At 36.7% G+C, this 27,599-nt stretch overlaps 3 protein-coding genes across 8 annotated transcripts in view; 2 read left to right on the top strand and 1 right to left on the bottom strand.

Annotated features, from left to right (window-relative positions):
- The window catches only part of PRPF39 (pre-mRNA processing factor 39), a 38,740-nt gene extending 33,023 nt beyond the window's left edge, over window positions 1-5,717 (top strand). For all 5 annotated transcript variants that reach the window (XM_080808549.1, XM_080808551.1, XM_080808552.1 and 2 more), the window contains 4 exons: window positions 891-1,075; window positions 4,290-4,364; window positions 4,626-4,746; window positions 4,982-5,717. In XM_080808549.1, the coding sequence (XP_080664675.1) occupies window positions 891-1,075; window positions 4,290-4,364; window positions 4,626-4,746; window positions 4,982-5,038 (438 nt within the window). In that variant the 3' untranslated portion in view covers window positions 5,039-5,717. The remainder of the gene's footprint in view (window positions 1-890; window positions 1,076-4,289; window positions 4,365-4,625; window positions 4,747-4,981) is intronic.
- Window positions 5,718-6,273: 556 nt separating this feature from the next.
- Window positions 6,274-23,348, bottom strand: FKBP3 (FKBP prolyl isomerase 3). 2 transcript variants are annotated; one of them, XM_080808559.1, is made up of 7 exons: window positions 23,187-23,348; window positions 20,069-20,170; window positions 18,431-18,538; window positions 10,244-10,379; window positions 9,679-9,746; window positions 7,903-8,000; window positions 6,274-6,626 (listed from the first exon to the last, which is right to left on the bottom strand). In XM_080808559.1, exons 1-7 carry the CDS (start codon window positions 23,292-23,294, stop codon window positions 6,572-6,574), a joined length of 675 nt encoding a protein of 224 aa, XP_080664685.1. In that variant the 5' UTR covers window positions 23,295-23,348; the 3' UTR covers window positions 6,274-6,571. The 2 variants fall into 2 exon arrangements, with proteins under 2 accessions (XP_080664685.1, XP_080664684.1); XM_080808558.1 differs by lacking the exon at window positions 23,187-23,348 and adding an exon at window positions 22,806-23,079.
- A 1,361-nt stretch (window positions 23,349-24,709) lies between these two features.
- The window catches only part of FANCM (FA complementation group M), a 64,281-nt gene continuing 61,391 nt past the window's right edge, over window positions 24,710-27,599 (top strand). The window contains exons 1-2 of the mRNA XM_080808560.1: window positions 24,710-25,329; window positions 25,912-26,084. Of these exons, the coding sequence (XP_080664686.1) occupies window positions 24,813-25,329; window positions 25,912-26,084 (690 nt within the window). The 5' untranslated portion in view covers window positions 24,710-24,812. The remainder of the gene's footprint in view (window positions 25,330-25,911; window positions 26,085-27,599) is intronic.

A 27,599-nucleotide genomic window follows, 5' to 3' on the forward strand; every position in this document is an offset into this window, starting at 1 on the left:
ATTTGTATTTTAGAATATCTTTCATAAAAAACAAAAACAAAAAGAACCCAAAAAACAGTGCTTCTTGTTTGTTTTCTCATTTTGGCAACTATGATGAAAGATTTGGTCTGTATGTAATATATTTCATTACTAAATGAAGACAACAGTCCCTCTAAACTGATGTTGCCATTCTTCAAAAATTTTTTGAATTATTAGGAATTAAAAGGTTGAGAAAATTAAAATTATTGGATTAAAAATGGTTGCAGACATTGTGACACGTTCTGTTTCTCTCATGTTTAGAAATTTTACAGCAGATTTACTGATTATTTTAAGTAGAGGAGGACCTGGGAGAATACCTTATAATCAAAAGCATGATAGTTGTCTACGTTTTATCTGCTATACGAGTGAGATTCTCCTTTTCCAAAGTATTTCACTCTATCAGTTGATAAAAGGCAGCGTATATGATATTTCTTAAGTTTTTAAGGATTTTCAGCTAATACCAAGTCTGTTTAAGACACAGGTCTGTAACTGCGTTTCCCAGCTGCAGTTGAAGATGATTACATTTGTAAAGATGTAAACTAATGGGAACTGTAGAAACTATTTTTTAATGTTTTATTTTTTTATTTGTCATAGTAAGATCAAGCCACATTAAACCCAAGGTAATAGGATTTTCACTTACTGGGATTTAACAATTTTCGTAATTTGGGAGATAGTAGGATGATGTCATTACTTCTCAGTGTGCTAATTAGTTTTTTGACGTGTTTTGATGTATGCTCAAAACATTTAACATGTTAGATTTTAATATGATTTTCAATATTTTTCAAATTTAGACATAAAGTAAGGCATTTAAAATATCTGTTCTAATCAAAATATCTTAGAATTATTATTAATTGATACTGCTTTTTACACAGGAGAATACAAAGTTATACCTCAATTTACTTGAAATGGAATATAGTGGTGACCTCAAACAAAATGAAGAAAATATCCTAAATTGTTTTGACAGAGCTATACATGGTTCATTACCTATTAAAATGAGAATTACATTTTCTCAGAGAAAAGTGGAATTTCTTGAAGATTTTGGTTCAGATGTTAATAAGTAAGATCTTAATTATATATTATCTATTTATTTGCATAGTCAATGAGCATTGATAATTTTGGTTGGGAGTTTGATGATTAGTACAAATTAACATATTGTTAAATTTAAAATGTTTGCCTAGGTTACTTTTTCCTCATATATATGGAGGGTAAACTCAATTTTGCAAATGTGTATGTATTTAACAGGAGGATAGATGGTTTGTCTTTCCTTCAAAATTGTTTTCAAAATTTTAGCATGGTAATGCAAGCCATGAGCGAAGGCAGGAAACAGCAATCCCATGAAAAAGAAATGGGTCAAGTATTGAACCCTAAAACACAGAAATAGAATATAGGCCACTAAAAGTGGATGGGTTTAATCTGAAATAGGGACGCCGTTTTATCTCTGATTGGGAGAAAATGGATATGGTTGCACAAATCATGCCTAATGGACTCAATTTAATGCATTGTAAGAAGCTGAAAGTTGAGGGTGGTGGAAGGATTCACTCTAAGGCATTTGGGAAAAGGAGAAGTTTAGGATTTATATTTGCAAAGTAGAAGAGTAGAAGTACTGATAAGAGTGTTGCTACTGTTCCATTCTTAACTGATTCTAGTAGGGAACTATCCCACTTATTAGTAGGCATGTCCCTTTTTTCCTTTGAAAGAACCGTTGATAAAATGAGGATTTATGTGTCCTTATGTGTGTGTGTATATATTTTTGATGGTTGAGTAAAATTGTAGTTAAAATAATAAACATTTTAACATAAGTTGATTTTAATATAATCGTATGTATGTGCTCGACACATTAAATGTGTTTTATGAATTATCTAATGTAAAATATGTAAGCCTAATGAAAAAGGTGTAGGTACCGTTTTTTTTTTTGTTGTTGGTACTGTTGTTCTTTTAATAGATGAAGAGAGGCTTAAAGAGATTAATAGTGTTTGCAAAGGTCAGTTAGCTATTATTTCATTGTGCAACTGGGAATAGAACTTGCTTCAAAGTCTATGCCTCTAACCACATGTGCTGTATATTTAGTGTCTTCTGTTTATTTTGTACTGAAGAAAGTGCACAAAAGAAATGGGATATTTAATTCCAGGTTTTAGTCTAGTGGATGGTATGATGATCAGAGGAAATATGTAAGTATCTGAGGTGGCACAAAACTGTTAAAGAAGGCTGTAATTTCTGTGGATCGGAATGGATTTGTCATCCTTTGCAGAGGAGATGGGACTTCATTTAGGTACTCCTGGATTCTGACAAGGAAAGGATAAAATGGTCGAAGAGAAATTCATTTAAAAGTAACATCCGCTTTATTGGAGGGGTTTTGAAGTAGTAGAAATGTGATGTTGATTGTGCTGTGCATTGAACACTGGGCTGGGTTAAAGCATGTGCAGTACCACAAATGACAGTAGGAAGCTGTTAAGAGTTTTGACTGAGATTATATGATATATTTGAATTTGGCAATAGTATGTGGACAAATCTGAGGCCCAACATAAAGATGCCAGTTAGGCCCTTGCAAATATAGTTACAGAGGGTCTGAATGTCAGGTCTAAGATTATCGTAGTTGAAATTTAAAAAGGGAATGATTAAAAAATAAATGAGCTTAGAAATTAGAAACTTAGAAATTTAGGAAGCAGTATAAGGTATTGGTAAGAATTGATGTTTAATTCAGACAATATATGCTTAAGTCTTAGCTTAGTCACTTTACCATTTGTGTATTCCTCAGTTTTCAAATTTTCTCATGATTGAATCTCTTATCACTTAATCCACAGGTTGTTAAAAGTCTTAAAAGAACTTAGTCCATTTAAAGTGTTTGATGTTGAGTAAACCCTCAACCAGAGGTTGCTGGTAGTAACAGTTTTATAGCCTCTTAAACATTTTGGGATCAGAGTTACTGGTTATCATTAGATGTGTGTGTGTGTGTGTGTGTGTGTGTGTGTATATGCAGGCTTCCCAGGGAAGTTCTGTATGCATGTAAAGTATATAAGGTCATTTATACAAAAATATTATCTGTGTTCAGGTTTATGATTACTTAAAAAAAAAAGGCCATTTGTCTTTATTAAAAAAATTTTTCAGAAAATGGTAAAAGGAAAATAAAATCTTTAGGATTTTTACAGTCAGTTTGGCTTCAGGTGACACCGTTTTTGAAGTTCTGAGTTCCAGGTGAGATAATGCACATATCAATGTTAGAATTTTTTTATTTATTAAAGGTATCTTCAAAAAAATTTGAGACAGTGCACTTGCATGCAGTGGGGAGGGCCAGAGGGAGAGGGTGAGAGAGTCTTAAACAGACTCTGCATTGAGTGCAGAGCCCAGCACAGGCATGATCTCACAACCCAGAGATCATGACCTGAGTGAAACCAAGAGTTGGATGCTTACCCAACTGTGCCATGCAGGCACCTCCTAAAAAACTACCTTTTTAATCAATGATAACAGATTGTAGTTCTGTATTAGTTTTTTTTTTTTTAAGATTTTATTTATTTGAGAGTGCAGAGAGAGCAAGCAAGCACAAGCAGGGTGTGGGGTGTTGGGAGAGGGCAGAAGGAGAGAGAGAAGCTAGCTCCCTACTGAGCAGGGATCCTGATGCGGTATTCGATCCCAGGACGCTTGGGATCATGATCCAAGCCAAAGGCAGACTCTTAACTGGCTGACCCATCCAGGCATCCCTGTAGTTTTGTATTAGTTTTAATTCAATTTATCACATGGCCAATGTTTAAATATAATTTATCCTAACAGGTGTCAGGTATCTTAATATGCACTGTTAAATTAGATCTGAAAGTATATAAATTACAGAATGGTCAGGACTCATTCTTTGCACTGACAAAAACACACCCTCAAAGTCACTGTCTTAGTTGTGTAGTAAATTTCTTAGGTGGGCTCTCTCTCTGTGTTAGAAATGATAACCAAAGGTAGCTCTTGACCAGTATCTCATCACCTTCAGCCAACTGTAGTACAGAGAACAGGCATTTTTCTAATAGCTCAAGAATCCCAGGACTTACTAAACATCTTGATTTGGGTCATATTGGTCAGGGGATGTACTGTAATTGGACAGTCCTGAATCCCTGAAGCCCCATTTCAATCACATGGGCTGTAGCTGGGAAGTTTGCTAATATTGGTTCAGTGGATATTCACTGCAACATATTTTTGTTTCCAAGTGGAAATAAATCCAAAACTTAATAAATTTAACAGTTTGGTTTTTGTATATTCCAGAGGTTTCTTTTTTTTTCCCCTCCTTCCCTCAGGCTTTTGAATGCTTATGATGAACATCAAACACTCCTAAAAGAACAGGATTCTTTAAAAAGGAAATCAGAAAATGGGTATGTAATGAAGGGATGCTTAAAAGAAGACATTTCATTGTCGAAATGCCTTTAAAGATAAATATTTTTACATGTTACCATTCATGTTGTGGTAGTTTAGATACTTTATATTCATGATTTTAAAAAATCATACAAAAGTGAGTGGTTAAAAACTTTACTAAAATAAATGTACGTAGGTACAAATGTACACATTCATCCATTTGTTTTAAAAGTACTTACCTGTGGGAATTTTGAAAGTTTCTGTTTTGTCCTTTTATTTAGATCAGAAGAACCAGAGGAAAAGAAAGTTCACACAGAAGATACAACTTCATCATCTACACAGATGATTGATGGTGATTTACAGGCAAATCAAGCTGCGTATAATTATAGTGCCTGGTATCAAGTGAGTTCACATAATTTAATCTTTTGTTCGTGGATGTTAGTTAGAAAAGCTTAAGTTAGGACAGGTTTTTTTTTTTTAAACAACTTCTACTCCAGACTGTATAATAAATTATTTTTTGTGGTTAAGTCTTAGAATTGTTAGCAGTGAACACATGCCTTTTTTCTTAACTATATCTACTTTTATAAATGGAATCAGCCAGTTCTAGCATGCTAACATGTGTGCTTTTTCCTTTCAGTACAATTATCAGAATCCTTGGAATTATGGACAGTATTACCCTCCCCCTCCAACCTGATGAGAAAATATATCAGATGGAATGTGTGAAAAATACGGAAATTATTTTTTTTTAAATGAGGGATGTAAACATAGCATAAACTTGTATTTGATAACTTGTCTTCCTGTTTCTGTGTAACATGATTTGTTTAGTAATAGGGGAAAATGTCACTTAGTAGTTTACCACAGATATTTCCTACCATTTATAAAATTTACTTTTTATTGGAGAACTATTTTTTTGATTTTTGCATTAAGTGGTCTAGAATTCTTTTGCAATGCATTCGCAACAGTTTTGTAGCCTTAAGGGATAGGAAAAAAGAAAAAAACTGACTGTAAATCATGTCAGTATAGTACAAGATTCTGAAAATACATAAGGGCTGGTTATTAAGGATTTACCTCTGTAAAAAAAAAAAAAGAGGATTTTTAACCTTTGATGACAAGGTTTTGTCTGTTTCAATTATCCTTGTGAATTTGCATTTAACTGCAGAAAAGATACACTATTAAATACTGTCTTGGGATAGAGATTATAAATGAAAAATGGAATGTTTGCATCCCTTTTAAAAAAATGAAAATCATATCAAAAGTATGTTGTTTCAGGAGACTTTGTATTTAGAATATTCATGTAAAACTTGTGAGCAAGATTTCATTTTGATCAAACTGATCATCTTCATTTTTGTAATAAAACTGAAGACTCCTCAACAAATTGTTATGAATTTATTGGGGGGGGCTGGATCACCTAACAATATTAACTTTATTCATTATTAGTGACTCATTGGTTTTGAAATATACTTTTCTTGAATTTAGTTGTTGTCTTCTTGCCAGAATTAGACCATTTAGCTATTTTTGCTTCCTCAGTTTCTGTGCTTGGCTTCTCACTATACAGGGCTACTTCTTTTAAAATTTTAAGAGGAGGGGCGTCTGGGTGGCTCATTTGGGCATCCGACTCTTGGTTTCCACTTAAGTTGTGATCTCAGTGTTGGGAGATTGAGCCCTGTGTCAGGCTCCAAACTCAGTGGGGAGTTGGCTCCAGATTCTCTTCCTCTTCTCTGCTCCTCGCCCTCCCCTGCCACCGCCCCCACCTCATGCACATGCACTCTTTCTAAGATAAATAAATAAAATCTTAAAAAAGTCTTAAAGATTTTAAGAGGAGTGTCCCTGGCAAAGCTGTCTAGATAATTTTACTGTAACTCCTTGTTCTGATTAAGCCTTAGCTGTGGTTAACCTCATCAGAATATTTATATCTTAACACCAAACAAATGCAAGACACTGAATATGTTTTTATTGAGCCTTTTAGTTTACAACATGAGGTAAAGGAAAGTCATTTCTCCTTAACCAGTATTTTACATAGCTGTAGTAAAATATTTCAAACTTTAGGGAATTATAATGGATTACGTATATTAAAAGTTGGGGATTGGGTAAACAATATCTGAGCTCTTGAATTTTCCAGTTGACTCTTCCCTTACAATAGTAACCAGCTCTAATTAGTTACATAAGTTTCTTCAAGGCAATGTTTTATTGTTGCTGATGTCTTTATATCTGAAGCATTGCTGCTATTTCAGTCAATATCCACTAATTCTACTTCAAAAATGAGTTTTGCATTTGGTGGAATTCTGTTGAAGAAGTCAAGGTAAATTTGATAAAAATTACTTCTTCCTTCATTCCCAATAACCTCAGTCTAAAATTAGAATTATATATAATGGATATTGGATATTAACCCCAAAGAGAAGAGCTTTATGACTGATTGAGTTGCTAGTACATACTACCTTAGTGGTGGCTAAAAATATCTTTGTGAATGGTGATTATAACCTATCAGTATAGACCGACTAGATAGGTTGAGCTTGGACTTGGATATTCCTTTCCTGGATGCTTCATCAGTACTCCCAATTTAGCCACCACCTAAAGAAGACTGCTACTCTGTGCTTACCAAAAAAAAAAAAAAAAAAAAAAAAAAAAATGATTTCTATCTAGTTGGGTGTATAAGTTATATTAAATCAAAGTTCATGTAGCTAATGCCTGATATTTGCTATGAATTTTAAGATGCTGAATTCAGAGAAGTGTTTTTTATTTGATTGGTTTTGATATGCTTCACATGAGAGAGAGGGGGAGCTGTAGTTGAGCCATCTAGTTTTGATAGGTTTAGAAGAGGATTATTATATTCCCAAATAATCTTAACTGATAAAATTGGAGAGGCCTTCCAAATTTTTTAATAGTTACTTTAACTGATCCAACTAGTCCAGTGGGAGTGGAACTAACAACATAAAAAACTACCTTCTCACTTAGTTATTGGATTGTTCTGGTTGACATGGTCAGGAGGCATGGATTTTGAATTTTCACAAACCAAGCCTATCAGAAAAGTATTATCATTAGTAGTAATCACAGATGCTTACACATTGTTAGACCCATGGTCTCAACTTCACAACTGGTAATCCTCAATATGTGTTCCATTTCTAAGCTTTGAGTACCCATTAATTGCCTGAAATTATACTGTAGCATAAAATTACCATGAGCCATACTTGTATCCTATAATTACTTCAGTTGTTTGTACTGGACATCTTAACTCCTTGAAGTAAATCCTTCATACAGTAACAACTGCCTTTCAAAGATGAAAACTTAAAACCTCATAGCTTACCTCTAAAAATAGAAAACTTGAGTTCAAGAGGAAAAAAAGGTAAGAATCTATTTTAGCTCAAGTTTGCACACTTTTTCTCAATGAAAAATACTAACTCCTGTCCATATTGAAGGTGCTGATACAGACGCATCTAGATACCAGGAATACTAGTCTGGACATGATTCCTGATCTCCAAGTTAACCTAGATGATATCTTGTATACATTCAGGTGGTCTTTCTTCGTGTTTTTTTCTTTATTCACAAAGGAAAAAAGGATACTTGGCATCAGGCTGTCCTTTCTTTCCATAAGCCCATTCTGGTTCAATCTCTAGTCGAGCCTTTTCTCCTTTACTCATAGTTAAGAGTGCTTCATCCCACTAAAGGCAAGAACATGAAATAAAAACTAATGACAATTGGAAAAAAAATTCATGAAAAACTAGAAGGCTGAATATACCAAAAAGCATTGTAACTGGATTTTACTATATTGTAAGGCAAAGTCCTAGGGTGAATCTTTGTCTTTTATTTCCTCAATGGAAAAAAAAAAAAAAAGATATGTTAAACAATTTTTTAGTGCAATATATGCTTCAAATGCTAGTGTGAAAGCACTTTTTAAAATGTTAACTGTCTTAAGTTATGGAAATCAGTTTATTAGTAATATAAAAAACTTGATACACTTGATATATCCCAGGGCAAACTTCTGACTTGATATTAGAGGGATAAACTAAAAACAGAATCGTCTTAGGATCACTAGATTGTGGAGTCAGGATGGCACATACAAGATAAACTACATGTTACGACACTGACCTTCTGTAGAAGGTAAAATACTCAAAGAAATGATACAGGTTTCTGTGTTGCCACTCCCATCTGTCCAAATTTGGAAAATATATATACATACATAATTTTTAAGTAAACTGTACCCCTAACATGGGGCCTGGACTCACAAGCCCCAGATAAAGTCACATACTTTACCGACTGAGACAACCATATGCCCTGGATCTTAAAGGAAGTTACTAAAAACAGTTAAATCTACAGGATGCAAAGGTAAATATGACTAAGATCATATACTCTGATAAAACTCAAGGGATAGAGATCTGTTATATGATGGAAATTAATACGGTTCAGTAGAAGAAATACACAAGCAAATTAGTCATGGAAACAACTGATTAACTTGGTATACAGTTATTATCAATTTGGTATAATCAGGTAGCAGTTAAGATTATTTTCAACTAAACCTTTAGTTTTAAGATGTTCTATAATCTGTTTGGGGCTCTGAATATGATTGAGCTGTTTTTTAGGACTTACCCACAGTAAAAAAAAAATAACATGGAGGGTTCTTAGTGCATTTAACAGGCATTTCAGTTATAATGTTTGATGTTGTGAATAAAGACATTTTATTAATAAATGGGCCCTGGAATAACAACTTGATTCAGTGAAGCCAGTAATGAGCCCTGCTCTACTACCTCCTTTCGTACACTGCATTGGTCAGTACAACTCAATCCTACCTTCCCCTTTTCTCAAAGTTCCTTCTATTATCTCTCCATGTAAGTAAGGGTAGCTAAAAAAAAAAAAAAGCATGCTTATATTTCCAGTGTTTGAATCCTGGTTGTGAGAGGTGAAAAGGCCCAGAACAAACTTTTGCTTCTATAATTAAGTACGTCAGTGAGACAGGTATTTTACCTTTCTTTTTGATGTGAAAGTGGTACAACAACCTTTGTAACATTTTACAAGAATCTTAAAGATAAATTTAGAAAGCCAAACTTTCTGATGAAGAATTTATGATGAAAAAATAAAAGGGGCAGGCATGAAGAAAATAATACTTGAGTCTCATTATATTATGCATTGTAGTTATGCTCATTTAATTGTTCAGCAACCTTGAGGAAGACTGTAGTGTCCATAACTGAGACCCAGAAAACTTGGGCCAGATCAGTTAGCAATGGCAGTACCTGATTTGTCAGACTCCACAGACTGTTCATCAAATCCCAATCCTAATTATGGCACCATACCACATGCAGCATGTGCCAAAATATCTAATGATTCATTGCCATTTTTACTTACTCCTCTGATAACTTTGCCTATTCCAACCTTAAAACTTAAAGGCTTGGCATTTTTCTTCTTCTTTGAACCTGTAAAACAAATTTTTCTTATAATGCATGATGAAATTAAGTTCCAATGGAAAAACATAATGACTTAAGTCTTTAATTTTAGAACAACATATTATGCATTTGAAAAGAAATAAAGATTCAGAAAGCTAATGCACCAACAAAATTCTGTATGTAAATATAGTTATGGTCAAAAAGGAGGGAGAGAATAAGGACCTATGTTTACACTACTAAAACAGCACACTGTTCTGCCTTTTACATTAAATACGAAAGCCTCAACTTTGGGATATTAACCAAGTTTAGACTAAGCTTATTTTTTGCTTCCCAATGACCAAGAAGTATTTATTCACCCGGCCAATATATAGTGAACTGAAGACCTCTGAGTCCAAGTAAATCACAGGTGCAAAAGACTTCTGGAAAAAAGTGACAGCCAAGAGAAAGGTACAGCCAACTGTTCATGTACCACACACATATTTTGCAGTGCCTTAAAGCTAAAAAGATAAGATTACATTTAGACTTACTCGTTTGAATATTAGTATCAAAAACAGTCCCATCCTGTAATGTTCCTGTATACCAGCAGTGAACAACATCACCCTTTTTGGGAAAGTTGGTTTTATCTCCTTTTTTAAGAACAGATTTTATATATTTTGGTGGACCCTAAAAACAAACAAAACAACACAAACAGTAACTCACATCCTTCTTTTAGAAGGATGACAAAGAGAATTAACTTTTTTTTTTTTTTTTCACAAAGAGAATTCTTATATAGCCAATTACGACCCAAGTCTGGTCACAAAATTTCACAGATTTGGTAACAAACTATTTACCTCTGATTCACCTCTGAGTTTAAAAAAAAAACAACAAACAAAAAACTCACTATCTACTTGCAAGTCTGTGGCAATATTAGTAAACAGCCTATCTATAATTTCAAGTAACTTCCAGCTACCTTGGAAACCAATGTTCTTTTGACAAAATTCTATTATTCAACAAACCATAAAATAAATCCCATTATTTTCCAAGGTTAGAAATATCATTACTATCTAATTCCTATAAAACTGTAAAACATTAAATAAAGCACTGTGACTTTTCTTTTCAAAAATCTGTTGTTTAGCACCAATAATTGACATTAGTAAATATTTTTACTATATCCAGTTAGAAGGAATACAGTAATATTCCATTTGTTCCTGAACTTTAAAGTAAGTTCATACAATAAACAGAATCATCTATAGAAATTACCATAACAGACATATTTCCTAGAACAAAACAGGATTATCAGAAGCTTTTAAAGAAAGCTAAAGGTGGGGCGCCTAGGTGGCTCAATTCACTGAGCATCTGCCTTCAGCTCAGGTCATGATCCCAGGGTCCTGAGATAGCCCTGCATGGGGCTCCCTGCTCATGCTCAGCAGGAAGCCTGCCTCTTCCACCCTCTTCCACTCCCCCTGCTTGTGTTCCCTTTCTTGCTGTGTCTCTTCAAATAAATAAAATCTTAAGCTAAAGACTAACCAGTGGTGATTCATATATGTGAGAAAAGCAGTTTGTTTGGTTTTCTTTTTTTTTTTTGGCAGTACTTTAACAGTGAAGAGTATCAGTTTATTATTGAGTAAAAAAAATGTATGATAAACTGAAATGTAAACAGACAGTAAGTTAAAAGAGAAAGATAATTTGTGCCAGTGCTTTATTACTGCCCCTTACAATTATTAATGTCAAATAGTGCTCAAATAATTACTTGAGCTATTTTATCTATTTTATGTAAAAACTATCATACTTAATAATGCCAAACAAAGCTCATTATAGACTATGTTGTGTTCTACCTCCCATTATATAGTGTTTGGTTCTTATCAGTGTAATTATTATTTCTACTATTCAAATATTCATTATGATGCATTAAAGAAACTAATCTTTAAAAGTCAATGTATCAATATTAAGCCCATTTTTATTTTTAAAAATCTTTTAAAAATTATTTTTTAATTTCAGTGTAATTAACATAGTGTTATATTAGTTTCAGATGTACAATACAGTGATTCAACAATTCTATACATTACTCAAGCACTCATCAAGATAAGTGAATTCTTAATCCCCTTCACCTATTTAACCCATCCTCCCCACCCACCTTCCTTCTGGGAAGAAAGCAATTTCTTATTCAAACTTAAGAATATATAGAATTAAAAAAATATACAGAATTTATATAGAAAACGTGAAACACTTCAAGCAAAAAACTACTAGAATTCATAAATGAATTCCTTAGTCACAGGATACAAAACCAATGTACAGAAATCTGTTACATTTCTATACACCAATAATGAAGCATCAGAAAGAGATATTAAGAAAATGATCCCATTTACAGTTGCACCCAAATTAACAGGATACCTAGGAATTAACCTAACCAAACAGGTGAAAGACCCTGCTCTGTAAAGTATAAAACACTGATAAAAGAAATTGAAATGACACAAAGAAAGGGAAAGACATTCCATGCTCATGGATTGGAAGAAAAGATATTTTAAAATATCTATACTACCCAAAGTAATCTAAATGTTTAATGTAATCTCTATCAAAATACCAACATCATTTTCCACAGAGCTAGAATAAACAACCCTAAAATTTGTACAGAACCACAAAAGACTCCAAATAGCCAAAGCAACCTTGAAAAAGAAAAGCAAACCTGGTGGCATCACAATTCTGGACATCAAGTTGTATTACAAAGCTGTCGTGATCAAAACAGTACAGTACTGGCACAAAAACTGACACACAGATCAATGCAACAGAATAGAAAACCCAGAAATGAGCCCACAACTATATGGTCAACTAATCTTCGACAAAGCAGGAAAAAATATCCAAGGGAAAAAGTCTCTTCAACAAACGATCTTGGGAAAACTGGCAGCAACATGCAAGAGTGAAACTTTTCTTTCATTTTCTTTCACCATACACAAAAATAAATTCAAGATGGACTGAAGATTTAAACGTGAGACTTAACATAAAAATCCTAGAAGAGAGCATAGCCAGTAAGGTCTCTAACATCGGTTGTAGCAATTTCTTTCTAGGTATGTCTCTTGAGGCAAGGGAAATAAAAGCAAAAATAAACTAATCAGACTACATCAAAATAAAAAGCTTCAGTACAGTGAAGGAAACAACACAAAGGCAACCTATAGAATGGGAGAAAGTATTTGCAAATGACATAGCTGATAAAGGGTTAGTATCCAAAATATATAAAGAATTTATACAACTCAACACCTAAAAAAGAAATAATCCAATTTAAAAATAGAAGATATGAATAGACATTTCTTCAAAGAAGACATCCAGATGGCCAACAAACATACGAAAAGATGCTCATTGGGATGCCTGGGTGGCTCAGTGGGTTAAGCATCTGGCTTGGCTCAGGTCATGATCCCAGGGTCCTGGGATCCAGTCCTGCATCCAGCTCCTTGTTCAGCAGGGAGTCTGCTTCTTCCTTTCCCTCTGGCTGTCATCCCCCTGCTTGTGCTTTCTCTGATAAAATTAGTAACTAAAATCTTTAAAAGAATAAAAGATGCTCATCATCACTTTATCAGGGAAATGCAAATCAAAACTACAGAGATAATGCCTCACACCTGTCAAAATGGTTAAACTCAATAACACAATAAACAACAGGTGTTGGTGGGGCTGTGGAGAAAGGGGAACCCTCTCACACTGTTGGCAGGAATGCAAAGTGGTGCAGCCACTGTGGAAAACAGTATGGAGGTTCCTCAAAAAGTTAAAAATAGCAATTGCACTTCTGAGTACTAACCAAAAGAAGAACACTAATTCAAAGGGATATATGCTCCCCTATGTTTAAAGCAGCATTAGTTATAAAAACCAAGATAAGGAAGCAGCCCAAGTGTCCACTGATTGATGATGAATGGATAATGAAGATGTAGTATATATACATACAATGGAGTATTATTCAGCCATAAAAAGAATGAAATCTTGTCTTTTCAATGGCATGGATGGAGCCAGAGTATAATGCTAAGTGAAATAAGTCAGAGAAAGACAAATACCATATAATTTCACTTATGTGGAATTTAATAAAACAAGCAAAGGGAAAAAAAGTGAGAGAGACAGATAAACCAAGAAACAGACTCTTAACTACAGAGACCAAACTGATGTTCCCAGAGGGGAGGTCAGTGGTGGTGGGGGTATGGGTTAAACAGGTGATGGGGATTAAGAAGTCCACTTGTGGCAATGAGCACCAGGTGATGTGTGGAAGTGCGGAATTACTATAGTGTACACCTGAGATGAATGTAACACTATGTTAACTAACGAATTAAAATAAAACCTTTTAAAAAATTAAACTATGTATATAGAATTTTACACTGCAAAACATTTAATAATGGGAAAAGAAAATAAAAGACATTAAACATCTAGTATTTGCCAGCGAAGTAACACATACCATCCCACTTACTCTTAACCCTCTGAAGAAGGGGTCACCTACTTGAATTTTTGCAGATGAAGAGACTGAGGTTCAGGGAATTTGCAACAGAGCTGATTAGTAGTAGAGAATGAATATGGACGTGGGCTTGTCTGAATCCAAAGCCCCTGTTCTTCCACTATGCCTGAATACCTCAAATAATAGTACTGATGATAGGAGCGCCTGGGTGGCTCAGTGGGTTAAGGCTCTGCCTTCGGCTCAGGTCATGATCTCAGGGTCCTAGGATTGAGCCCCGCATGGGGCGCTCTGCTCAGCAGGGAGCCTACTTCCCCTCTCTCTCTGCCTGCCTCTCTGCCTGTGATCTCTGTCAAATAAATAAATAAAATCTTTTAAAAAATAAATAAATAAATAAATAGTATTGATGATAGTTAACCTCTAGTGATAACAGTTAAAATAGCAACTACTGAGTACCCTCTATGTGCTGGGCACTATCCAAATGCTTTACATAAATTAACTCTTAATTGTTACTACCTTATGCTTTAGGTACATTATTCCTATTTTACAAAAAAGGAAATATAGAAATAGAGTGGTTAAGCAACTTCCTTATGCACCTACAGCTCCTAAGTGGCTGAGTAGGACTGGAAACCAGGCAGCTAGCATGTAAAGTCCCATGCTCTTAACCACTTTACCCAAGCACATATGGAATGCCAAGTATTACACAAATCATTTTGTTTTTCTTATGTCAATTCATTTAAACTCACAGCGACCTGACAGTCTTTTTTCCATCTTTTTTACCAGAAAGTAATACCCAGATAGAGTATATAGTCCTATTTAATTCAGAGTCTAAGAATTAGCACTTTCAACTAAAGCTAGGCTGACTCCCTAAATCAAGTCACATCTACAGCATGAGTACATATATTATTATAAAAGCAACCATTAACTTCCTTGCTGACACTCCCATTCCAAGGTTGTTTTAATGAAAAATGTTACTATAAATGGTGAGGTGTCTACTAGTAGCAGTATAAACTGGTGCCATCTCTTTGGAATGCAATTTAAAAAGATCACAAATGTAATAAATAATAATAATTCTATTTATACAAATATATGCTCAAGAAGTAATCTGAAGCTTAGGAAAAAAAATCTTTGTGCACTTATTCAATGCACCATTATCCACAGTGGCAAAATAACCGCATGTTTATGGTAATCCAATACTCAATTTTTTATAATGTGGAAAAATTCTTATAAAGTGAAAAATCAATAGAAATTTCTAACTATAGTAATATCGCAACTATTTAAATAAATATGCACTTAGAAAATATTCAAAGACAACATTCTGAAATGTTAAACATGTTCATTTCTAGGTGTCGGAATATTTATTCTCTATACTTTTCTATTACTTTCTCTTTTTTAAAAAAAGATTTTATTTATTTATTTGACAGAGAAAGAGCACAAGTAGGCAGAGAGGTAGGCAGAGAGAGAAGGGAAGCAGGCTCCCTGCTAAGCAGAGAGCCTGATGCGGGGCTTGATCCCAGGACCCTGAGATCATGACCTGAGCTGAAGGCAGCGGCTTAACCCACTGAGCCACCCAGGTGCCCCACTTTTCTATTTGAAAAATAGCATATGTTATTTTTATATCAGAAAAATATTTTAAAAATATAGTTGACTTACAAAATCTGGTAAAACAAAATGAGAATGACTACATAATTTTTTTATGAAAAAATACTAGACTATCTCAAGACTTTTTAAAGAAATCACACTTAACTATCTGAATGGATAAGGTACAATTAGTGAACAATAACCATATTTTAAACCTTAATGTCATTTCATTGTTTTCCCATTTGTTGTCTCAAGATGCTTGGGCGCGTTGTGTTATCTACATTAAATCTAGGTCGTAGAATAATGAAAAAAAAAAAGTAACTGGTGATTACGGCTCAGTCTTAATGGTGAAGGTGCCAGTCTGCCTAGGAATAGCCTCCATTTCAGTGTTTCACAAACTATCTTTTAGAGATCACTTATTCCTTAACATTGTTAACACTGTTAGAGAAGAAAAGGGGTTTACCATAATTAAGTTTGAGAATCACTACATTAAAGAAAGTTAAATATGCCTTTATTCTGCATGACTTCTCAGAGCTGTCATCAGCTAACAAGCACTGTGAATCTTCAAGGAGACAGAAGGTACAGGTTTTGATGATGCCAGAAAACAAACTGGACTTTCTGGGACCTATATAACACACTTTCACAGTAGTAGTTATTTGATCTGATTTTGGGTTTCACTGTAAGAACCTGCTTAGTTCATGGTGAGAAGTAAGATCACTCCCAAAGCTACCCCTAAATTATATGCTTGAATGGACCTGGCTTTTAGGTAATTTCCCGGTTTTACAGCAATTTCTTACTTCAGAGTGATGAAAAGAACTGCATTCTTGAGACTGGATCTGAACTAGGTACTTGTAGACACAGAGATAAAGGAACTTTGAGAGTAATCATTACAATTTGAGTTAACTGGATCACATCATAGCCTCTAAAAATGAGAGTATGTTAACATAATTATCCCTATTATTATTCCACAAATATCTGAGCATGTTCCATGTGTTAGAAATTGGAGATACATTCGGATGGTGGTAGACTTGGTCCTGACCCTCATCCTAACAAAGAATATAGTCATGTGTGTAACTGCATGGGTTACGAGACCTAAAGAGGAAGCACAAGTCTAAGATGGGAATGACACAGTGACCTAACCCAGTGTAGGCTATGAGATGGGAGAGGTTTCTTTGAGGTAGGTGTTTAGGGGAAGGCTTATAAAGAGAAGAGCATTTTTATAGTAGGGTAGAGCATGAAAACAGTATAGTCTGCAGGGGAGAAGTAAAGGAGGCAATGGTCTAAGATGAGGCTGGAAATACATGTAGCATACATTATGAAACTTTTTTTAAAATCTTCAGGTCACTGAACAGCCAATTTAGAGTTTTAAAGAGAAGTTACAGAATCAGATTTGTATTTTATTTTGTTTATTTTAAAAAATATTTATTTATTTAGAGAAAGAGAAAGCATGTGGGGGAAGTAGGGGAAGAGTAAGAGTCTTAAGTAGACTCTGCGCTGAGTGTGGAGCCCAGTACAGGGCTCAATCTCACAATCCTGAGAGCGTAACCTGAGCTGACACCAAGAGCTAGATGCTTAGCTGACTGTGCCACCCAGGTGCCCCTGAGAAAAGAGGTCTTTAAAAAAAGGAATGTAATTTAGGATCCTCTTAAGATCTCTCTAGATTGTCTCCAGCCCTTATACCCTATTTGTAGCTCTCTTTTTCTTAACCTCTTAATGATATACATACAGTCTGTTGCCTAATACCTCCTTTATTGTAATTTTCTGGAGGACAAACTATTTTTACCAATTGTTTTTGCAATCCTTTTCAGTAATTATTATACCTTTTTTTACCTTAGTAGCTGCTCAATATTTGTCCAATACATGTAACATTTATCAGTAATGTTAGATGTGACAAACCTCAAAACTGCTTTATTGTGTGTACATATCCACAAACATTAATTTGTGCTTTTCAACCAACAAGAAAATATCATGTGAATTAACTAGCTTTAGTCATATAAACTTCTATAATTCTATACTTGAACTTGCACTCTGTCTACAAATATCCAAATGCCATGCCTTCATCATTAGGTGGCACCTCTTTTTAAGACCTAAAAAATATTATTATTATTACTAGATTATTATCACTGATACTAAGACTGCTAGAATGAGTAAGCTTAGTTAGCAAGTATTATCGGAAGTGGCAAGATTATAGTCAATTCAGCTCTATTGCGTCTGTTCTAACTGCTGTCCCTGGCCCTATGTCCCTGTCCATCTGCAGAAATGGTTTTATCTAGTTCTTCAAACCCTTGTACCAAAATGTAAAACCTATGTTGCGAAAGATGAGGCAGATGACTGCATACCCTGTAGCCAAACCTGGACTATTTCTATTGCCAAGGATACCATGTACATTAGAAAAAGCTAAAAATAATCACAGTGAAGTATCTTTTACTCAGTCCAACTTGGCTATAAACAGGACCTTTAAATGGCTTTGGAACTTCAGAAGTTCTGGTCAAACATAGAGGAACTATAAAATACAAAGCTAGAGGTATTTTATAGGAAAGGCTTAATAACTGTAAAGCTTTGGTTCTTACACGTTTTATTCTGGTTCAGTATACCTAAGGGAGATAACACACTCCAAATCAGTGTTTGGCTCACTGAAAGTAGCCATACTCCTCCACCCCTTAGAGAAAGCAGGGCTGTAAACAAATACTTTTCTCAAATTCACAAGAGAAATAAAATAATATTATATACAAACCTCATCCAGAGTCTCCTCAGACTTGGTTTCTTTGGGTTTATCTTCATTAAGCTTCACATTTTTCACCTGCTCAGACACTTTACTTATACTTTCTGTACCCTTGAAACGCTGTAAGGAAAATGTTCTACTGTTTACCATATTAAGAACAGGCTAAAAGCTAGAAGGGACATCTAGATTTTCAACTTTTCAATTTAATAAACATGTACATCATGAATATAGGCCATATAACTCAAATACAAATAAATGGAAACTACCTAAGAAGAAAGGAAAAATCTTATGTTAAACATTTTAATCAACAAATTAGAAACCTCAAAGCATCTCATAATATAAATGCTGAAAAGGAGATTTTTAGTAAGGACAATTCAGGGGCGACTGGGTGACTCAGTTAGTTGGGCCTCTGACTCTTGGTTTCAGCTTGGGTCATGATCTTGGGGTCATGGGATCAAGCCCTGTGTTGGACTCCGTGCTCATGGGGAGTCTGCTTGGGATTCTCTTCTTCTTCCTTTGCCCCTCCCCTCTCCCATACTCTGTCTTACTCTAAAATGAATAAATAAATCTTTAAAAGGAAAAAAAAAATGTAGAAAGGCCAACTCAGACTCAGATATGAATACAATTCACATAGTTCCTGGGGTTTCTGGGTGGCTCAGTTGGTTGGTCCCCTCTGCCTTTGGCTCAGGTCATGATCCCAGGGACCTGGGATCAAGCCCCATGGTGGGGTCCCTGCTCAGCAGAGAGTCAGGTTCTCCCTCTCCCTTTGCCCCTCCTCCCCGCTTGTGTTCTCTCTCTCTAATAAATAAATAAATCTTAAAAAAAATTCACACAATTCCTTAATAAAGACTCCTTGCAGGGTGCCTGGGTGGCTCAGTGGGTTAAGCCTCTGCCTTCGGTTCAGGTCAGGGTCCTGGGATTGAGCTCTCTGCTCGGTGGGGAGCCTGCATGCCCCTCTCTCTTTGCCTACCTCTCTGCCTACTTATGATCTCTGTCAAATAAATAAATAAAATCTTAAAAAAAAAAAGACTCCTTGCTGTGGAAGATGGTCATTTCATAGTGAAAAGGTATTAGAGAATTTCTTAAAATTTGTTTTTCTAAAGGGTCAGCCTAAATCTAACTAAGATTTTAAATTCATTAATGAAATGGAACTTTGGATTTTTGACTTTTCAGTACCCTTATTTGTTGTCTTAATTTAAGCTACAGGGAATTATTATTATTTTTGAAAGATTTATTTATTTATTTTGAGATAGAGAGTACGAGCATGGGGATGTACAAGCATGGGGAAGGGCAGAGGAAAAGACTCTCAAGCAGACTATCCGATGAACAGGGAGCCCAGTGCAGGGCTTGATCTCAGGACCTTGAGATAGTGATCTGAGTCAAAATCAAGAGTCAGATGCTCAACTGACTGAGCCATCTAGGCATCCTGGGAATTATTTTTAAAAATCTGGTTCCTTTCAAAATATCACAATATCCGGCCATCCTGCAGATTAACGTTGCTAGATTTGGCAGCTAGTCCATTTGTGATTACAGTTAAGAAAAATGCCAGGTGAAAAAACTTAAACATATTCTGCAAATAAATTTAAAATTTCTTTTTGCAAATAAAATATCTAAAATAATATTCTGGTAATGAAATGAAACAATACTCACCTTACTTTCAAAAAGATGGTTATAGGCTGTAACCAAATGGTCCTTGTTAGCTGTCTTGGCCACATTTTTAATGTTTCCTAATAACTTATGTTCTGCAAGAAACTATAAAGAAAAAAAGCTGGTTAGTCAAAATAATCTCCCTCATGTAATAAAGGTCTAAAATTCAAAAAAATGACCTTTTATGTTAGTAATTATATCTTCAATAAAACTACTTATGATGGAAGAAATGAAATAAATATATTTTATACCCTTCATAACAAAAAAAGATTTAAAATTAAAAAATACAGTGTATTAATAAAAATTATTGACAAGACTGGAACTGTAATATTATGTAGCAGTCACACTGTTGCATACTAATGCTTTTCCCATTACAGAACATTTACACAGCAAGCACATTTTGGTAACTGGATGATGCTGCTACTGGCAGGATGTTACTTGGCTATGGTCCTAGGAATCTCCAACCATGTTGGGCATACCTATCTTGACAAAGCTGTAACTCATTCTTTTTTTTTTTTTTTTTTTTTTTTTTTAAAGATTTTATTTATTTATTTGACAGAGAGAGAGAGAGATCACAAGGAGGCAGAGAGGCAGGCAGAGAGAGGGGGAAGCATGCTCCCTGCTGAGCTGAGAGCCCGATGTGGGGCTCGATTCCAGGACCCTGAGGTCATGACCTGAGTGGAAGGCAGAGGCTTAACCCATTGAGCCACCCAGGCGCCCCAAAGCTGTAACTCATTCTTGACTGGGAAGCACTGTTACACAATGCTGGATATGGTGGTTAAGTGTGTGGGCTGAGGAGTCAGACCATCTGTATTAAAATCCTAGCTATCTGATCTTAAGACAAAGGACTAAGCTTTCCTAAAGACTCAGTTTCGGTATCATAATAGAAGATTAATAACAACATCTATGTCAGAGGTTTGTTCTAAGGATAAATGCAATAGTCCATTTAATACATTTAAACATACAATCTGTTGCCTGGTGAGAACTCAATAAATATTAGCTATCAGGACTAATAACAATGTACTTAATAAACCAAAGTAACAGAATTCCACTTCTCTAAAGTTGGCAAATTTAAACTACGTTGGTAAATGGACACGAAAATACTAACTTCATCTCAAAATCAAGCAATGTAAGGATTTTAATAATGTCTTTGTTTCCTTATTTTATTCTGCTTCCTTTTGGTCCTTGATTCCTCATTTTTGTTATTTTCTCGAAGTTGTCCTCTGCCATATTCTGTCTTTTTATAAAAGAACTTTTCTAACACTATCAGTGCTGTGTTCTTTTCTCCTCTGCTTTTCCTCTCCCCCAATTAGAGAAATGTTCTAAATGATAAGGACTGATGGGGAAAGGTTATTTTGATTAAATGGAAGTATCAGATGCTTTTTAGCACTCAAGTCATTTCTTTTGCAAGATTCCAAAAATATCCAAAATGCAAACATCTCCTTAATATCTTATGATCAATAAAATAGTGACTGTCAAATATAGGCTTAAGTATGTGAATGAATACTGGAGGATATGCACTTAAGAGATTCATCTGTCAAAAAATATTTTGGTAACTCAAGTCTCTTGAAATTGTCCCTGATAGGCCAGTCTTACATTTGACTGCACAGTGTTCTCTAAGAATCTGATGACGTACAGGATTGAGGCATTAAATGTTAACAAATGATAATGCCTAGTTTATTCTATTGTTCCCGTTGAAAATATGAATTGACTTAAGAGAAAATAACTCCATTAAAATGGTATAAAATGGGATACCTGAGGCATGGTCTTTCTTTTACCCTGTATCCCCAAACACTGAGCATAGTTCTTGCTATAGATGTTGTGTAAGTATTTGCTGATGTCAGGATACTTATTCCTGTATCCCCAAACACTGAGCATAGTTCTTGCTATAGATGTTGTGTAAGTATTTGCTGATGTCAGGATACTTATTCTAGATGTATGGAACTGGTTGCTAGATAATAACTTTATTTCCTTTTCAAGACACCTCAAAATCGGTGGCCTTGATGGCTCAGTTGGTTAAGGGACTGCCTTCAGCTGGGGTCATGATCCCAGGGTCCTAGGATGAGCCCCACATCCCACTCCCTGCTCTGCAGGGGAGCCTCCATCTCCCTGTCTGCCGCTTACCCTGCTTGTGCTCTCTCTCAAATAAATACAATCTTTAAAAAAAAAAAAAAAAAAAAAGACACCTCAAAACGAAAATAAACATCATTACAGAAGAACCCAGAAAGAATTTTTCTAATGCAAGTTTAGAACTTAAATGAAAAACTGTAGAGAAACCATACAGACTGCTGTTTCTATTTCCCATAAATGGGGAATGCAGAGTGCACGAACTGTACAGTGGTTCAGCAATTTAAGAGAGGTATGAATGATCTTAATTTCCGAAGGGAAAAAAGTCTGACCAAAAAAACCCCCACCAAACCAAAGAAACCCCCCAAAACGCTTGTGACCAGAGTTGGGTGGTTAAGATGGAGACTAGACTGAAAAATGCAGGGCGTACAAGGATAAAGAATGCCAAACACATCTTAGTTTCTAACAATGGGAGATACTGTACGCTAAATGCGCATGTAACTACCCTCAGTATAAAAGTGAAAAGGTCATGTAAAGAGTCGATATTTTAAAAAAGTTAAACCGCAATCTATAGATTTTTTAAAAATTACACGCATTAGTGTTCAGTATTTAGTAACTGATGAGAAAAAGCAAAACGCACATACCGTTCTCAAAAAGTCTTCACAATCCTTACCATTTCTCTAACGGCCTACTCTCCACCGCAGGGGTCTCACCCAGGTCCCTAGAGCTCGGGTACCCGTCCCCACCCCCAGTATCTCCTGAGCTCTTTTTCATGGCTTCCACCCTCACTCAAGGACCCCAATGAGGTTTTAATTATGCGATTTCTTCCTGCCTGCCCCAAGAAATAAAACCGATACCCCCGCCCAAACGGGGCAGCCCAGAAGGGCGGGAGCTTGGCTCCCCCGCGCACGCGAGGCCTCTCCGGCCTTCCAGGCCACCGGCCGCTGGAGGACGAGGGCGGGGGCACGGAGGAATACGGAATGTACGGGCATGTCCGGGGGGGGTGAGGCGTCCCTCAGCCGCACCAGCCCGGCCGCCCCGCCGCCTCTGGTACCGAATCTGAACCGTGGTCCTGTAGAAACTTGATAATGTCCTTCTTGGGTAGCTGCTCGCTGCGCAGCTGCTCCACGGTCCAGGCCCGCTGTGGCACGGCCGCCGCCATCTTCCCCCGCTGCCTCTGCTTTACTGAGCCAGCCCGCCTAGGTTCAGCATCGCCCCGCCCCCGGGGCGTGGCGTGACCCCCGCTTGGAGCGCGAGGGGGCGGGGTCACGGTGCGACGGGACGGGATTGGGGCCCGTCCTTGAGTGACGTCAAGGCTGTACTTACAAGGCCTCGGTCGGGTCCGGGTGTGATCCAGGTGACGCGGTCTTTGCGACGGACTATGCGCATTACCTGAAACTGTCGTGCGCCCTTCATTGGAACCCTGCGAAGCAACCGGTGTAGGTAGTGATATTTACCAGCCATTACCTACACTTGTGTATTCCCGACGGGCTGCTATGCCTTTAAGAGCCTGTATAGAACCTGCTTAAAGAAAACGTTCAGACTTCTAATCACATTTTATCTAGTTCTAGCCTAAAAATTCACACCTGAATAGGCTCAGTCCTTGCCCATCAGAACAACCCATACCCCAAATCTCCCTTTTGAAACTCACCCAAGTGAAACTAAAATATAACTCTTCCCTACCCCGCCCAAGAAATAAAAACACACGAGAAAGTTTGTTTAAAAGCAAGTTCAAGACACTTGACCAAATAAAGCGACGTAAAGAAGCTACTCGCAGGATGCCGCTTGCGGATGATGACAGTGATATTACTAATGCTCAAAACAAACGGACGGTCTGTGTACTTCGTGTGTACACGAGGAAGCAAATTTACAGAGGCTATTCCCAAGCTGCCAAGGTTTAGGGTGGAGAAGCCGGGAATTATATCCAAGCCTGAGGTAGAAAGCTTTCGCCAGAATAGACTAATACCACACAGACGCCTACTGCTCTATATCATTTATGAAGATGTAATGGTGGAGCCAGGAAAGCCTTACTTTTTTTGCTTTCGGATTTCCCCACGAATACGGGACCAAACCATTCACTTCCCTCTTAACAATAAAAATAGTAAGATAATGGGCTGTCTTTCCAAATACTGTGAAAAAGAGACCGGGTATTTTTGTTTTTTCAGCTTGGAAAAAGAAATAAGATATTTAATTCAACCTAACCCTTTTGCTTTTCACATCTTTAAAAATACAGCCAACAAGGAATAAGAAATATTCGCTCGATAACGTTAAATTCACAAAAAAATCGGTATCCGTTGTCCCTAGGATCTCAAATTTATGTATGTATGTATGTATTACCATTTTAAGCAATATCACTTTAGCAACGAGGCCGGGACACAGTCATTGGGAACGGAACTTATATTTAGAGTCTGTGAACAGACTGAGCCGCGGACCAAATTCAGACTAACGCCGGAACAGTGCGCATGCGTCTCGGGGAGGCAGCGAGGTTTTCCGGGAAGCTAGCCAATCATATTTCCGACGCAAACTCAGTGGCGGCATTTTCAACTAGATGAACAGGCTGCAGTCCCGCCCTCACGTTCCTCTGTTTTGTGCGAAAGTAACCGATGGGGATCCGAATGGTGGCGGTTGAGCTGTTGGAACTGCTAGCGTCTGAGAGAAGCCTTTGGTGGTCGTCATCCTAATGAGCGGACGGCAAAGAACACTTTTTCAGACGTGGGGCTCAAGCATTTCTCGGTCCGCCGGAGCTCCGGGTTGCAACTCTGGACCTGAGCGGCCTCAGAGCCCTGGCATCTCTAGGGCACATTTTCCTCCCGCTGCAGAGGCTACCGAGGCTCAGCGGGAGTCAGACGATGATGTATTGCTGGTTGCAGTGTATGAGGCAGAGCGGCAGCTGAGTTTAGAGAATGGCGGTTTCTGCACCTCAGCGGGCTCCCTGTGGATTTACCCTACTAATTGCCCAGTGCGGGACTACCAGCTGCACATTGCTCGGACCTCTCTGTTCTGCAACACGCTGGTGTGTCTGCCTACCGGGTTGGGAAAGACCTTTATTGCCGCCGTGGTCATGTACAATTTCTACCGGTGGTTCCCTTCCGGCAAGGTGGTCTTCATGGCCCCCACGAAACCTTTGGTGACACAGCAGATCGAGGCTTGCTACCGAGTGATGGGTATTCCGCAGTCCCACATGGCCGAAATGACAGGTATCTTAGAAAATGGGTTAATTTGAAATTAAGGTGGGTGGTGGGGGGTTACTCGGGAAAGCACGCATTCTGGTGGAAATTGAGCTAAAGGAATTCCTAACCCAGGAGGAATAGTCCCCAGATCACAGTATCCGTATTTTCCATTCTCTCTCTTAAAGCATTATCTATTTGTAGCAAGTTTGGCCCTCACAAAAAGGGTTGCTCTCCTCAATTTTCAGAGACTCCCCGTAATTTGTCGGAGTACTTTGAAGCGATTTGTGTGTATACCCCATCAGAAGTGAACAGGAGGTTTTCTGACTTTCTTCCCCAGAAAGATTTCCCAGTTGAAGAATTTGCTTTTCTTCAGTTATTATGCTATGTTGTAGGAATTCCCTAAAGACAGTCTAGTTGTGTCTCACCATTAACACTGGGATCAAAACAGAGCTTTAAAATGTAACATTTCAATGATTTGTTAAATTGTTCTTGTCTGAAGGCAGATTACCAAAACAGGACTGCATTCTGAAATTAGGCCAGATTATTTATAGATATTTTAAAGGTAACAGTCCAGGTATTTAGAATGTAGGATGTCACTTTTGTTTACAGGATCTACTCAAGCTTTCACCAGGAAGGAAATATGGCACAGTAAGAGAGTCCTTTTTCTTACACCTCAAGTCATGGTAAATGATCTTTCTAGAGGAGCTTGTCCTGCTGCTGAAATAAAGTGTCTAGTTATCGATGAAGCTCATAAAGCTCTTGGAAACTATGCATATTGCCAGGTAATATTTCGTTTAAAAGTATTTTGTACTGTGAACATACTGTTAAAGAGTATTTTGGTGAATACTTATTAATGATGGAAGTTATTGATTGTGTTATCATTATGAAAAAAACCTCACATTATTTCAGTGAAGAAAATACTTCATTCATTCAAACCAATGTCTCTGCTGCCTGGGTTTTGCTTTTTTTTTTTTTTTTTTTTAATCCCTAGCAAGACATTAGTGTCAGGTGTAGATGATGAAAGCCTAGTCATGGTTGAGGCAGTAATCTAAAATAGGGTATGGGTGGAGTTTTGGAACAAAGTTAATTATTCAAAAATTGGTAGTAGATATGCAGTGTCATTCTCTGGCAGCTAAGTTAAATCATACTTAACTGTCAAAAGAGTTGTTACCAAGATTGAATGAAATAATGTGTGCAATATACCTAACAGTGCCTTCTAGTTATATACTACATAAATATGAATTATAAAGGTGAAGAGGTGGGATTGGCTGGAGAAGAACTTAAGGTCTAGGTCATGAAGGCATTTGCCTATTATGGCTAGCAGTTTGAATGCTCTTTGTAGGACATAGGGGATATGGGTGGTGGAGACTCATTTAAAAATGTTTACCTGGGATGATACTTAAGATTCAAAAGAGATTAGAAGAGAGAGGGCTAAAGGCAGGGTGTACAGTGTGGGAGAGGAGAAATTTGGGATGACTCCTTCCCAGGTTTCTGACTTGGAAGACTGTGAGGATGTTGGTGCTCCTCATTCACAAACGGAGACTTATGGATGCACAGAAGATTTGGGGTATTGTGGAAAGATAATGAAGGTAGCTTTAGATTGCTGAGTTTGAAGTGTCTTTGAGGCATCTAGCTATAGATACCCAGTGGGCAGTGGGGGATAGACATGAATCTCAATGGAGAGTTCTGAGCTGGAGATACAGATTTGGAAATCATCAACATAGAGATGGTAGGTAGGTAAAAACTATAAGCTGGTGATAACAGGGAAAGAGTAAGAATAGAAGGGAAAGTTGATTTTATTTAGTGCCAGAGAGGTGATTTTTACTGCCAGTTTGTGAATCTGTAGTTTCCCTGATTAAGGAACTTAAGTTTAAGTTTATTGTGTTATATCTCTGTGTTATCTTGCGGAGAATTGTTATCTTTCTTAGAATTGATTTTTGTTTTTCGTTGTAAGTTCACTGCCTTTTTTTTTTTTTTTAATTAACTTATAGTGTATTATTTGCCTCAGTGGTACAGGTCTGTAAATCATCAGGCTTATACAATTCACAGCGCTCACCATAGCACATACCCTCCCCAATGTCCATAACCCAGCCAGCCACCCTATCCCTCCCCTCCTCTCCCCAGCAACCTTCAGTTTGTTTCCTGAGATTAAGAGTCTCTTGATTTTAGGCAGTAAATGGATGTATATATTTTTCATATCTTTCCAAGTTAAATTAATACGCAGTGTGTTAAGGTTTCTGCTTGAGTGTGGCATTTAAAAATTTTTAACTCTGTGAATTTATTTTGTAGATTTAGCT

The sequence above is a fragment of the Martes martes genome (genome assembly GCF_963455335.1).
Source record: "Martes martes genome assembly, chromosome: 7".
NCBI classification, from domain to species: domain Eukaryota; kingdom Metazoa; phylum Chordata; class Mammalia; order Carnivora; family Mustelidae; genus Martes; species Martes martes.